The 15,000-nt window shown below is 43.9% G+C and overlaps 1 protein-coding gene across 1 annotated transcript in view; it reads right to left on the bottom strand.

Annotated features, from left to right (window-relative positions):
* LOC310800709 (cyclin-dependent kinase 17) overlaps positions 1 to 15,000 on the bottom strand; it is a 55,604-nt gene that overhangs the window by 18,326 nt on the left and 22,278 nt on the right. The window contains exons 2-4 of the mRNA XM_083663323.1: positions 13,851 to 13,999; positions 1,803 to 1,967; positions 551 to 684 (exon numbers count right to left, since the gene is read on the bottom strand). Coding sequence (XP_083519449.1) covers positions 551 to 684; positions 1,803 to 1,967; positions 13,851 to 13,977 — 426 coding nt within the window. The 5' untranslated portion in view covers positions 13,978 to 13,999. The remainder of the gene's footprint in view (positions 1 to 550; positions 685 to 1,802; positions 1,968 to 13,850; positions 14,000 to 15,000) is intronic.

Raw genomic sequence — 15,000 nt, 5'->3', positions numbered from 1 at the left:
TCAAAACACCCGCGGCTTATAGACCGGTGCGGCTTATAGAAGAAAAAAATAGTCAATTTTGGTCCCGCGGCTTATAGACCGGTGCGTCTTATAGTCCGGAATTTACGGTACTTTGCTCGGACAGCGGAGGTGGATTGTGGTGCGTGAGTGCGTATGTGGGAATCTGACTTCTGCATGTTCATGACAACCTATGGGACAAGCTATACGCCTGCGCTGAGAGTTATAACACACGATCGAATAGCATTTTTAAATAGTCTCATTATCACTTTTCAAGATAAGGTGAATTAATCAGAGACGAAGCTAAAGTGGATGCTGAACCACTTAGCCAGCCACGCCAAGAAGAATAAACATGTCACGGTTCACAATGGTAACCTACTCAAAAAATGTCAACGAGTGCCAACAGTAACGGCTCACACACACACACACACACACACACACACACACACACACACACAACACACAACACGTTGCACTTAACTCCTCCAAAACTGGAAAGGGTGGTGGCTAACGCTAAACGCTAAGACTCTAAAGAGGAGGAAGGGGATCTCACCTCTGCGGAGATGCGTCGGTTGCCCCGGTTCCTCAGACAAACCCCGGTGGGCGACTGCACCTCGTCGGAGGAAGTCCCCGACGCCTGGTCGCTCTCGCCGTCTGAACCCATCTTCAGATTCTCATGGACGATGTCTGGCGTGATGAAAGAAAGAGAAAAGAGGGTATATATATGAGGGCTTGAGTTTGAGCGGCCATGACAGTGGAAGCGGGGGCAGGGAGTGGCTGCTAGCTGATGACATCAACGGGGAAATGGAAAGAAAAACACTCTCGTGGACACTTTTTACGACCCACTGTTCACTTCTTATCATGGACTAGCGCTTGGTTCTCTCATGCAGTGGCTATAAACAGGCAGTATATTAGGTTGTATATTAGATTGACTGCCTGATTTAATTTATTTCAGTGGCACAGGAGCTCACCAGACACATCCAAACATCACACTGGAATTTCCCTCAACAAACTTTTCACACATACAAAGTACATGGTCATTTCCCCCCCGTGCTTTATAATCACATCAGGGAACATTGTGACTTTAAAGGTCATATCTGGATCAGGAAGGAATCCCAAGTGGCTGGTTTGGGGAACTGTCCAAAGACGTTATTTTTCGAGGGAGACTTTTAACAGAAAGACTCAGCCACACTTTAAACTTACACTGAAGAAATTGAATGGGCATGTATGTATTAGGGCTGTGAATCTTCACTGGCCTCACGATTCGATTACGATTCATCTGTCAACGATTCGATTCGATTCCACGATGCATCTCGATACAGCTCCAACAGTATTGCAGCTCCAAGTATCAACTCCTCAATTTTCTGTATTATTACTGCACATGGCTACTTTTTCATCAATTAATACAAGCAGTCAGATAAATATCAAGTCCCTTTTTTACTTAGAAAGTGCTTCTGAAATCTGAATTTCAACAGAAATTTAAACAAACGATTAATCTGTCAACGATTCGATTCGATTCACACATCCGATCGCGATGCATCGATTATACGATTGATTTTGACAACCCTAGTATGTGTGTGTGTGTGTGTGTGCATGCTGGCATGGGCCCCTAACAGTATGTGAATGCATTTCTCACATAATGTGGCAATGTATTTATGTATGTATGCCCTGTGCAAATGCGTTGATTCCACATCCAGTAAGAAAAGCTCTTGTGTTAAAGCTCCTTCTCAAAGCCAGAGAACAGGTGAATGTGATGAGAATATGGATGTGGATGTGGTGTGTGGGTGTCCGTCGGGGTGTCTCACCGAGGCGGCTGCCGTTGCGGGGCATGGCCATGAGGGAGCCCAGGCCTCCGCCGATGACGCTCTGGGGCCGGCGCAGTGGAGGCTTCTTAAAGGAGCCTGTGTACTGGTGCAGGAAGGAGTGCACACTGTGGGCCGATGCAGGACGACCGTTCCTCACTATGGGCTCTGGAGGTGGAGAGAAACACAGGCAGAAACGCAGTCAGAGGCAGCGTCATAACAAGCAGCACATTTGATATGTGGATGAGTAAGCACATGAGCATGCCAGAGGAGTGATACTACAGAACAACAAAACAAGTCTAACAACAAGACTCAATGTCCAGATAGTAGCTGCTGCTGCTGCTGCCTTTGGAGTCACACATGTGCTCCAGGTAACCTAAGTTTAAAAGTCTCAAGGCCCTGGCTTTTAAAAAGTCAGATTTGTGAGCATTTTTAATTTCTTTATTATTCATTGCACTAACCCTGCTGCTAACTTTATTATTCATTGTATTACTCACTAACCCTGCTGCTAACTTGCCCCACTATGTGCCTTGCCCATTGCCTAGCGGCCAGCCCTGCATGGCTTAGGTATGTATAGTTTATCTACTAGTGTTTTACTAAGAATCTGGTAACGTATTCTTTTGTTCTTCTTTTTAAGGTCAACCTACTGTAGCGCCTTTTGTATTTTATCGCTTTATTGCTGCTCTGAATATTTGCTTGCATGCAACGCATGTTTATGGTGATTATTGCTTGCCTGTGTGCCGTTTTATGTTCATTGCATGGCTATATGTACAGTATATGTGCGGTATGGGTGTCTGCTGTGGCTCTTTTTATGTATTGATCTGTTGTCTCTTGCTGCTGTGCGTGGCTATTTATAGTAATGATGTTTAACTGTTTCCTGTTGCTCTGCATGGCCTGCGATTTGGTTTTGTGAATTGAATTCTTGTTCTGTTGCTGTTGGTGTCTTTATGGCGTCTTACTGTCTTGATTGCAAATCTGATTGATTTTGTAGGTTTTATTGATTTGTAGGTTTCTTTTATCTTTATCTTTAAAGTTTATTTAAGTTTCTTTTACATCTTGCTACAATGACTACAGTTGAAAATTAGCCAGCTGGCTAACACTGGCACATTTACAGAAATGTTGATTAACTCATTCATGGCCAAAGACATCTTTAACGTCTTATCAGGAATGTGCCTCCACGCCAAAGACGTGTTTGACGTGTTTTGGTTTTATTAGTGCAGCGCGTAGTTCAAAGACTTCCCCAGCCTGTGACATGGTATCAGGTCCCTGGCCTCAAAGACAAGCCGACAACACGTGAACAAACAACTACCGCAGCTGTTGTTTTGAAATTGAGCAGGAGGAAAGAAAAGAAAACAGAGAAACGCTTCCTTGTGCAGAGAGGAGAAACGCCATTGAAACGCCCCTCGGCGCACTGCACGAGCTGGTCGCCTTGCTGCAGGGCAGCGGACATGGATCAGTTGTTCGCGGTAGTCAAACCCGTGACCAACATGATCGATCCTGGTCCCTGGACCCCGTTCCTGTGTGCCAGCCCGAAAGAGACGAGACGGAGTCACACGCAGCGGGTCGGTCATGGAGGGGCGAAGCAGAAGGAGTCCAGGCAGTGAGAGGGAATGATAAATCCAACGGGAGAAAGTAATCCAGAGATGTGTTGATCAGCGGAGGAATGAGGAAATGATCGATCAGTTTGACGGGTAATCCAGAGGGTGGTGAGGACGTGTTGAATAGCCGAGGGGAAAACGGGAACGATCAAACAGCAGGGAGGATAGGACAGGGAGACATGGACGAGGACGGGTGGACCAGAACAAAACAAAATAAACACACGAACAGCTAACAATAACGAAAAGTAAGGACGCGGGCAGAAGCGGCAGTCACAGCAGCAGACGCCAGCAGTACTCAGACCCGGAAACAACGTAACGAAGATAAAAGGGGGATCGTGTGTGTGTGTGTGTGTGTGTGTGTGTGTGTGTCTGTCTGTCTGTCTGTCTGTCTGTCTGTGTGTCTGTCTGTCTGTCTGTCTGTCTGTGTGTCTGTCTGCACACTCACTCACACTAAGTAAACTGTATTGTTGAATGTAAAAAAAAGCACTTCATGTATGTATGTATATATATATATATATATATATATTTTGTCATTTGTGTCCAGTGTTGGGAAGTAACGAGTTACTAGTTACTCGTTACTGTAATAATATTACTTTTTCCAAGTAACGAGTAGTGTAACGAATTACTATAGAATATAAGTAATAATATTACAGTTACTTCAAGATAAACGAGCTCGTTACGTTAGTCGTTACATCTTTTGTTGAGTCCATTCTGTGATGCCGCTGCGCTGCAAAACGACACGCAGTCGGCATTCTGATCACAAGCAGCATGGCTTTAACGCTCCCAAAACAAGGTGACGTCACCGCAGAGCCCATTCAGAGCAGCAACAGGCAGGCAGGCACACATGACACCTCCCTCTCTGTCCTGCTGAGCCGAGGAGGAAAATCCGTGGCTGCGGATATATTCCCATGACTTTGTTTTTGTCGGGAAGAAAGGTGACACGATTGAACATCAAAGTCAAATGTAAACGGTGTCCACGACAGGTAGGCTACTAACACTCTTTCCACTGTGAAAAACACGAGCTCAAACTTCCTAACGTTAACGTTACGAGACGAGAGGACAGCACAACAGAAACCGGAAAACTGTTCAAATACAGAGATAACGTAAAAACTCACAAGCTGGTGGACATCAAACATTGCTGTTATTATTGTCAGGTTAATGTTAATGTTGCAGAGCTAACGTTATTTGTGACACAAACTTGTTAAGCAAAGATGTAGCCTATACGTATTGAGTTTGCATTGGCAGTGCATACTGCATTCTATAAAAACAGAAGCTGTTTAAAAGATTGCATCTTGTCAGTCATCACTTTGAGCCAGGTGTGCTCTTCATCAAGCATCTCTGTAGGAAGCTGTGCTCTGGCAAAGCGATTAGTTTAAATGGAACGGCACATAATAGACCTAGTTCACACATTCGCACCGCAAAGTCTGCATTTTGATGAGAAAAACGCTATGGGCCTTTTTCACAACGGCCATTTGTGTCTAGAAGACAGAGTATACACAGGTGCAACCAACTAACTAATTAAGGCTCCAGCACTGGAACACCTAAATGGACTGGAAGTTGGAAGCCCTAATTAACATCTTGGTGCACCTGTGTTACCTCCTGCCTTTTAGACACAAAATCGCTGCAGTGAAAAAGGCCTATTGCCATTTGTGTGGAATGTAACGGAAAAGTAATATAACGAGTATCTAACGAATTACTTTTGGCATGGAGTAATAAGTAAAGTAATAATATTACTTTTGAAAATAGTAACGAGTAATATGTAATATATTACTTTTTTAGTAATGAGTGCCCAACACTGTTTGTGTCATAACAAATAATATTTACATGTCTGATGTCAATACAGTTCAAAATAAAAGAATTGAGAGCGAGTTCTGCCTGAGATTGTGTCCTTTACAAAAATGGCCTTTTCTCCTGTTTCTCTTCTCAGAGAGACCTTTTTGGTGAAAACAGGGTGTATATAAATGGCTATAAGTAGAGTACAGAACATGCTAAAAGCTCACTTTTTTTTCCTGGTGAACCCAGAGACGTACATCTTCATTTTGAGGTATTGCAAATCACTTTGGTGCTAATAGATAATTTACTGTGGGTCTTGAAAGATGACCAACAATTATGAAAATCTTTGGCCTGAGCTAAATATTGGCAGTCCTAAACTGGCCATGAATGAGTTAATGTGTGCTGTCCTGATAAATAAATGAACATTAAACATTAAGCGAAAAAATTATTGTGCCTCCCCTACACAGTCTCCCTCAAACCCCATTTACACATGACATTAAAGGTACATTCAGCTATGTTTTTGTGTTAAAATAAGTGTTAAAGGAACAGCTCACCCTAAAATCCAAAATACATATATTCCCTCTCACCTGTAGTGCTATTTATCCATCTATATCGTTTTGTATTAGTTGCCTGAGTTTTGGGGATATCGGCCGCAGAGTTTCTGGCTTCTCTCCAATACAATGGAACTGGATGGCACTCGGCTTGTGGTGCTCAAAGTGCCCAAGAAATACATTTGATAAACTCAACAGTAATGTCTCTTTCCAGAAATCATGACCCCGTTACTCAAGATAATCCACAGACCTTGTTATGAGCAGTTTCATGGAGGAACTATATTATTTTGACCAAACTACACCCGCTAGCTGCTAGCTAGTTCCTACATGATGAGACTGCAAAAGAAAATGGTTCCTTTAAAAAAAACACTTGGTTGTTTTTTTCATAGATTAGGACTACTAGATCAATTAGGTACTCATAGGTTAGGACTACTAGATCAATTAGGCACTCATAGGTTAGGACTACTAGATCAATTAGGTACTCATAGGTTAGGACTACTAGATCAATTAGGCACTCATAGGTTAGGACTACTAGATCAATTAGGTACTCATAGGTTAGGACTACTAGATCAATTAGGTACTCATAGATTAGGACTACTAGATCAATTACCGTAGGTACTCATAGGTTAGGACTACTAGATCAATTAGCCACTCATAGCTTAGGACTACTAGTTCAATTAGGCAGTCATAGGTTAGGACTACTAGATCAATTAGGCACTCATAGGTTAGGACTACTAGATCAATTAGGCACTCATTAGGCACGTTTGTTAGCATGGTTGCTGCAGCGCTGGTATATTGATCTATTATGTTTCCTTGTTAGCTTGTAGCATGCTATGCTGACAGAGTGTTTGCAGTTAGCGTAGTAGCTCTGGCTGCAGGTATACTCGTTTAGAATGTCAATATTTGGCTTAGATTCTGGTTTTCAGTTGCATGCAAACTGACAGATGCTTGCTCTGGCTGCAGAGAAGGGACATGAGCTAGGATCCAAATCCATCCTATGACTAAAGTCGGGCTGTCAAACGATTAATTTTCTTAATCGCGATTAATCTTGCGATTAACTATAGTTAATCGCGATTAATCGCATCTTTGTATCGCATGTTTAAAATGCCATTATTTTGCATTTCAAAGCGTTTTTAATTCGATATTAATAATTTTTACCAGTGTGTCGTGATTGGGAATCAAATGAATGCAAATAAATGTACTTTGTGATCTTGAATTTTAGATTTATTTTCAATTCAATAGAAGTGCAATGTAGACCAGGCCCGATTTTAGCCTGCTACATTATAGGGTGGGCTGATAGGGGGCAACTTTGGCAGTAGGTTGCCAGAGGTTGTGGGTTCGGGGATGGGGATTAAGTTTCATTATATTCTAATGAGTTAAGTGTAATGTGTACACCAAATTGTTCCAGTAGGAGTCAGCCACCTACTTGTGACAGGTTGACAGATATGGGAAGATGTCGTTATAATGTTTATGTTTACTATGGGGGACCAACAACTTATTTTATTTACCTTATTGCACTGACAGATTATTTTATAATTTTACTAGTTTCAAATATTTGGATTTTCAGGATGATATAACTTGTCGCAGAACATCAATTTTGGTTTATTTGGTCAAAGTGGAACTGTATTCCTTCTGGCTTTCTTCATTGTTCATGATTTTGTGGAAAGCATTCACTATAGAGTCTATAGTGATGCTATTAACTTGTGTTTACTTTTGCTACTAAACCAACAGCAGGACATCCAAGCAAGTTCTGACAGAGAGCAATGCCATTGGACCGCATTGGACAAACACATTTGCATATTTCTCCCAGCAATCCAGCATGCATTATTCCTTCCAAACTTTTGGCAAGAAAGTAACCACATTAAATAAGTGGTGGGTGGAGATAAGCATTAGCCTAATCTTAGTTAAACATGCAGTTTTGGAATATTCAATAAAGACAAATAAAAAATAGACTATGACTCGACACCCTAAAGGTCTCATTATGCTTTCCGCATCAGCGAGGAACGCGAGTGTCCGCGCGGAAAAGTGAAATCAGCAGACACGCCCCTCCGCAAGGCTCCGTGCGGACGGTTTTCGAGCGGCCGTGCGCACGCCGAAATTTGTAACTACGCGGACGCGGACGGGCGGACAAAGTGGAGTTTTCAAGACTCGCGCTCAATTCCGCCTGCAGAAACCCACACAGAGTATACAAGCTCCACACGTTTCCTCGTCGGATTCCGTGTCTCTCATTTCCGTGCGGCCGGCCAAAGCATCAAGCATAATCCAGGCTTTAGTGATACACACACGTTATGAGAGTGGTATATATAACTATCACATCAATATCCGTTTCAGTCTAGAATGGTTAGTTCCTTGCTCTCCCCTAAAGGCCCAATTATACTCCATTTTCATCCGTAAATAAGGGCGTCCGTTTCAAACGGTGTAATCGTCACTGTCCACATACTTCCATGCGTCTTTCACGTTGGTATCATGTTAAGTAATACATCCACCAGTGGGCAGTAGAGAGTCAAATGCATGAGTGTGTGTGTGATTTTCCTCCGTTTCATGCGTATCCGTAAGCTTTCAGATGACGGACAGAAAACGGATGAAATGAACGCAGAGTACGGACAGAAGGCTCTGTCCGTCTCCGTCTACGTCTTTAACGTTGAGTATAATTGGGCCTTAAGACTGCAACGGACAAACAACCATGTCCAACCCTGTGTGTGAATCTGTTTTCCAAGTATGGGTGTCTCGAAGTAGGGCTGCACAATATATCGTTTCAGCATCGTCATCAGCATCGTCATCGCAATGTGTGCATCATGCACAAGTCACATGGCAGGACGTGCAATGTCATGTATAAGGCAAATTGACTGAAACATGTCGTGCTATAACTTTTTTGCTGGTTGACACTCAGCACTTAGCACACTAGCATCCTGCCAAGCACTGTGGCTGCAGCTAAAAACACTTGCTACTATGTCACCCACACAGTTTACCCACTACTTTCTGAAAGTGGCAATGCTCATTCAAGTCATTTGGTGAAAATTCCTGTATTTTTTCATATCGCAATAATAATCACAGAAACTAAATATTTTGCAACGTCAGTTTTTTCCAATATCGCGCAGCCATATCTCGAAGGGACAAAATAGCGGCATGCGATTAACGCGTTATGGTCGGCCCTTAATCGCGTCGCGATTAACGCGTTAACGCTGACAGCCCTAGACTAAAGTAAAGACATTCCAAATACATATCTAACTTGTGATTAACTCATTGAATGCCATGGACGTCCTTCGACGTCCAATTAAATAGTGACGTAGAATGCCACGGACGTCCTTCGACGTCCAATGCGTTTTTTGACGGTGGGACGTCGATCAAAGCCTTCCGCAGCTCCTGTACAACTATAGTAGCTATTGGAGGTGTATAACCTATTTTACGGACTCATTAGGTGGCGACAGTGCTTGCTCGGTGCAGTCCAGATTAGAGACAGGTCCGAGAAACAGCCTAAAAGCCGTGGATCAAAGACAACCCGATGCATGCTCCCAGAGCCATTTGCTCTGTCGCGGGAGCTGACATTGGCTCCGAACAGGAGTCAATCCGCGCTCACAACTGAGCCCCTCTGTCCCTGTCTGTCTGTCTGTCTGTCTGTATAGTTTCTCCACCCGATTAGCAGACAGGAAAGCAGCCCCTGACGCCAAACCATTCAGCAATCCGGGTTGGCTCTTCCCTGCTGTGGCGCTGAGAGCCGACAGCAGCACACAAACGCAGCACTCCGAAAATATAATGGTTGCGTGAGGCTGTGTGCAGTGTGGGGAGGAGTTTACGGGGGGAGGGGGGGAGGGGGGTGGTGCACGCAGGGCATCACACAACAACTACGTCACTACATCAGAAAATATTATCTTCAGACTCAGTGAATGTGCTTGAAATGCTGCATTTCACAAAAGGCGGATTATCTCAGCTAATAATTTGAAAAGCCTGAAAACGCTGAAAACAACCTATCTTCTCCGGCTCATAACTAAAGAACGGAAAATGGTATCAATAAACTTTTTTTTGCTGATGATACAATAGAGCCAGCTCGTTCTTGTGCGTGTTCGGTGTTTACATAGTAATATCACACAATATTCTGTGGGCCTCGAGAAATCACTGAAAACGCTCTGAAAACTCTGGCACTGGGAGCATCCGTTCTCCAAAAGTGGCTGGCACTGAATGAGTTAAGACAGGAGTTCATTTACTGACTTGGTTATCATATGAGGGAGCCAGAGTTAACTGTTCTCAGATCTTGGTATGATTGGTTGATGATACAATTCTGTTTCTGATCTGCTGAGCGGGCGGTTTCAAGTCAGCAGCGTCAGCTGTCCCCTTATTATAACATTATTGTTGCTGAGAAGAAACGCAAGGTTGGCATGTCTGATGGTCCTGTAGATAGATCCATTATGGCTTGCTCTGATACGCCACCTTCTGTGGGTTAATACATCATTCTTCTTGACAGATTCTGGAATTGAGTAAGTCTGTATGAATGTTCACCTTGGATTATGGCACAAAAGACGAAAAATCTAACAAAACAAGCTAAATCAAACAAAATCTAATTTGTAATTCCTAATAGGATTCTGATATTTTGCATTCAGAGTACTATGGGGGTGCAGGGCAGGCCTTGTTGGGCTATAACAGTTCGTACACAACACGTGACTTACTGGCAAGTTACTTTCAAAATGTAATATACTACATATTACTAGTTACTCTCATTTGAAAGTAATAAGTTACTTTACAATATTACTGTCTGTGTAGAGTAACTCGTTAGTTATTACACTACTTTTGCATTACTTTCACCAAAATAACAGCAGTAGCAGAATGACATCGCCGCCCCGGAATCATCCCGGAAAATAATTTCAACTGTCTTGAAATCAGTGTAAACAATCCAAAATTATAAATGTTATTCTTCCTTTTTTTATTGTCATCTATAGTAGTTATTTGCATGAAAACACACAATTTTATCAGGAAATGATTGTATCTTTATTTAAATACGTGCTTTGATTAAAAAAAAGAAACTCAATTTGTAACTTGTGTTACTTGACAAAGTAACTGGTATAATATTACTGAAATCCTATTGGTATTAAGTTATATTACTGAGTTACTGCTAAAAGTAATAAATTACATGTAATATGTTACTTTTGTAATGAGTTACCCCCCAACACTGCTTACTGACGACACACAAAGTTTTCCAGCTGGGACGTCATAATAACTATGGAACCCAATAGAGGCTGAAAGAACATTCCCAATGGTTGGTGTGGTGTCGCCAATTTGGTTGACATTTCACAGTGATGCATCTACTTTTTTGCCGTACGGACACATCCCCATTCCCTTCAAAAGTAAATAGAGTATTTCCTAGAGGCCACCAAACAATAAAACATCCAACCCTCTATGCAAATCCGGGTCCTGACGCCAGCTCTCCTCTGCAGCTGCCCCTGCCCTCAGTGTGTGCTGTGTGCGTTACATAATCAGATCAGAACCAGAAGGCCTCCCTATCTATCACAGAGGTCACATCACATCAGATCAGAACCAGAACGCCTCCCTATTGCAGAGAGGGCACATCACATCTCATCTGGCTACTCCCTCCTGTCTCCTTTCTACCCTACTTACTGTTCCACTGAGTGAAATCCCCTCACACAACCACACATTTACACACACGCGCGCGCGCGCAGAATTATGCTCGTCGGACGGTCGCCACTCACCAAGCACAGAATGCTCTGGCCAAACCTGGCGTTAATCACTAGACAAAAAGCTCTTCACAAACCCCAGTTAGTTCTCAGAGGGAGGGGGGGGTGGACAGTTAAGTTCTCAGAGGGAGGGGGTGGACTTGGATGAGCTCAGCTGACTGACTAATAGAGACAGAGAAAATAATGCCTCCGGCCTGGCTATCGCCGGCAGAGGCATAGAAAAGCCTTTGGAGAAAAGAGGAGAGAGGAAAGCTGGAGGAGAGGCTTGAAAGAAGCTGGGGGTGAAAGTGGTGGAGCGGGGGGGGCAGGGGGCGGGGGTCAGAGAGAAGGAGAGGCGGGGGGGGGGGGGGGGTCAGAGAGAAGGAGAGACGATGGATCCAAAAGAGGGGAAAATGCATCAAGATGCCTGGCTGGTTTCACCAAGTCATCCAAGTTGCCGTGGCAATGTCATGGAAACTCCACAACGCTTCCAGACCCTGAGCACCATAGCAACGCTGTGGTAGCACACCGAGGCACGCACCCTCCCTCCCCGCTCGGGACATTCAGCAAATATCAGCAAAGAGATAAGCTGCCATGACACTTTGCCGTTGTTTTGACGCCTACAAGGCTACAAACTGTGGCAGCGTCCAACAGAATGATGTAACGAGCCACTGTGCTTAGTAACGGACAGAGAGCGTAGTCCAATAATAACACAATCAAAAACTAGCTAACGGGAGAGAGAGAGAGAGAGTTGTGATGTCACTCAGGCGGTTGTCATCACTCAAGCAACTAAATGCGCAGTTGAGCAAATTGCGCTGGCGCATGCCAGTAGAGCAGGCGAGGCCACGCAGCGGGCTAGCTGCGTATACGAGCCCGCGAAGCAAGCCGGGGCAGTGCATCTGCAACCCCGCGAAGCGAGCCATTTCCATAACTGCACCCATGGTGCATCATCTAGAGATCATTGGTTCCCAAACGGTGGTCCGCGGGGCTCCGCCTGGTGGTCCGCCAGAGAATTGCAAAAAAATAAAAAATAAATAAATAAATTACAAACCGTTTTTAAATATACACATTAACCCTGAGGAGTAACCGGATTGGGCCAATTTTTGGAAATATCACGATATTTGGGAAATATCAAAATGTTGAACATTTTCTTTCAGACGCTGCAGCAGGCTCAGTTTTAAAGCCAGACTGAAGTTTCTGGTATCATTATGAAATGGGAAGACCCAAGGAATCGATTTGTACCAACCATGTCATGCTAGTTTGTCAGGAAGGTAGCTAAATAACACTCCATAGGCTACATTTTGGCGAGGGAAAAAAACATTTTAAAAGTACAGCCTAATGTTGGCAGGTGTGTGTGTCTGTTTTGAACCAAAACTCTCGTAAAACTCTCTCGTAACGGGACAAGCCCGTCTTTTATTGTCACACGAACACCACAACACATGCATGCGGCCACAACACACTCATGCTGACGGTGGCCGGTGAAAAGTGTCCTCTGCATTTAACCCATCCAGGCATGTCCTTTCCTCCGGGGGGCAGGCCAGGAGCAGTGGTCGCTTTCTCGTACAGCGCCCGGGGACCAACTTCGGATGTTGTCGTCACTGGTCGGATGACGATGACGATCTGATCTTCTGCATGTTTTTAGTGGGGGGGTTATATATGGAGGAACCCCCTGGGGGAGCACGGGGAGAACATGCAAACTCCACACAGAGAGAAAGGCCCTTACGACGAGATACCCCACCTGGGCAGTAGGCACTGAAGATATGGGGGGAACACAACCACAGCGCCCACAGTGTCCCAGGCGAGAATCGAACTCAGGACCTTCTGACTGTGAGGCGACAGCTCTACCACTGAGCCACCGTGCCCCTAACCAGCTACTAGCCGTATATTATTTAGCCTTTCTGCTGCTATTGCATAAATCAGCAAAGTTTATTTTATGGGGGGGGGGGCGTTGGTATACGCAGTGGAAGTGGTCCCTGGGAAATCTGGTTTGTAGTGGTACTTGGTCAGAAAAGTTTGGGAAGCCCTGATCTAGGTAAACAAAGACAGATGGGCGGACAGACACACACTTCTCCATGATCTAGGCCAGATAAAACTCATTAAAAACTTTGCACTTTACACTGCAGATTACCCCGGCTCTAGTCATCAGCCTAGCTTGTTGAAGCAACAGATAACCACCAATGATAAAGGGGTGGGGGGGGGGGCTGTAGGATGTTTGATTTTACATTACATTAAGAGAAAGCACTGCTGGTACTGATACTGTTGCAAATGAGTATTGTATCACTTTCAAATTCTTTGTATCGATATTTATCAATACTATTGATACTTCTTGCAAATGAGTATTGTATCCGACCGTTTCACACTTGTTGTATCGTATATCGATACTTTTGACAACCTTACTTGAGACTGAGAGATCACAAAAGCACACACTGCTGACATACACGGCGGGCGAAATCAAATCCCACTCACCGCTGTCCTTCAGGCCGTTCTCCTCGATGGTCATCTGCTCGGCCAGCTCAGAGAGCGACTCGTCGATGGTGTGGCTGCCTCTCAGCGTCTGTGAGAGACGCCGCTTGAACCGCTTCATCTTCTCCATGGAGCTCTCGGGAAGGGGGGGCCTGTGTGGGTGGACAAAAAGACACGAGTGAGGAGGACCGCCCCCTGAATACAAGCACAGATAGACAGTAAGATGTGTCTTACACCAGTGGTCAGGTCCACCCAAGGGGTCATGAGATGTTTTTTCCTTTTCTTTTTCTTGTGAAATATAGGCTACGTAAAAGGTTTTCAGCCTCTCTATGCCTCCTCTGCAGATTCCAATCCTGATTTCACTGCTTACTGTACATTGTACCTTGGGCATGTGACAAATGCATACCTGCCATTATGCAAAAAAACAAACAAACAAACAAACAAACTAACAAACAAACTAACAAAAGCTGTGGCTAACCAAATGAGCATGTCCATCCATAGCATGTGCTGCTGGGGTCACCTGAAACCAAACCTTGTTGACTGAACAATGGAGATAATGACTGGCTTAATGATCCCAGGAAACAAGTGACTGATAACGTCACTAATGATGATGTCAATTGAAAATGACATCATACTGTATGTCCCCCCACGGCCCAGTTCACTCCATTGTCAGGTTTAGGCGTGGGCCTTTTTTTTTTTTTTTTTTACACCCCTTTCAGGGGGGTGGGGGGTCCCGTTGGGCGGGGGGGGGGGGGGGGCGCCATGGTAGTGGAAACACTGCATGTCGAAGAATATTCTCACTAGGGCTGTGAATCTTCACTGGCCTCACGATTCGATTCGATTACGATTCAGAGGGCTACGATTCGATAACGATTATCGATGCATCTCGATGCATCTTAAATCGATGCATCACTTTTTTCCGCAATACATGATTTATTTTTTCTCACTTTCTTTTTTCTCACTGTGTGGCTACTTTTTAAATAAAAGTGCATTTGGAATTGCATTGTATTATGATCCATAATTAAAATAAACAACTGCATGTACTTCCATTATATTTTATTTGATTATTAAAATAATAATAATAAATAATAATAATAATAATAATTAAATAATCGATTTTTGACATTTGTGAATCGATGCAGAAACGTGCACG

The sequence above is a fragment of the Poromitra crassiceps genome (genome assembly GCF_964638095.1).
Source record: "Poromitra crassiceps genome assembly, chromosome: 30".
Classification (NCBI taxonomy): domain Eukaryota; kingdom Metazoa; phylum Chordata; class Actinopteri; order Beryciformes; family Melamphaidae; genus Poromitra; species Poromitra crassiceps.
Note: the sequence above shows the minus strand (reverse complement) of the source record. Positions and strands in the feature narration are given on the sequence as shown.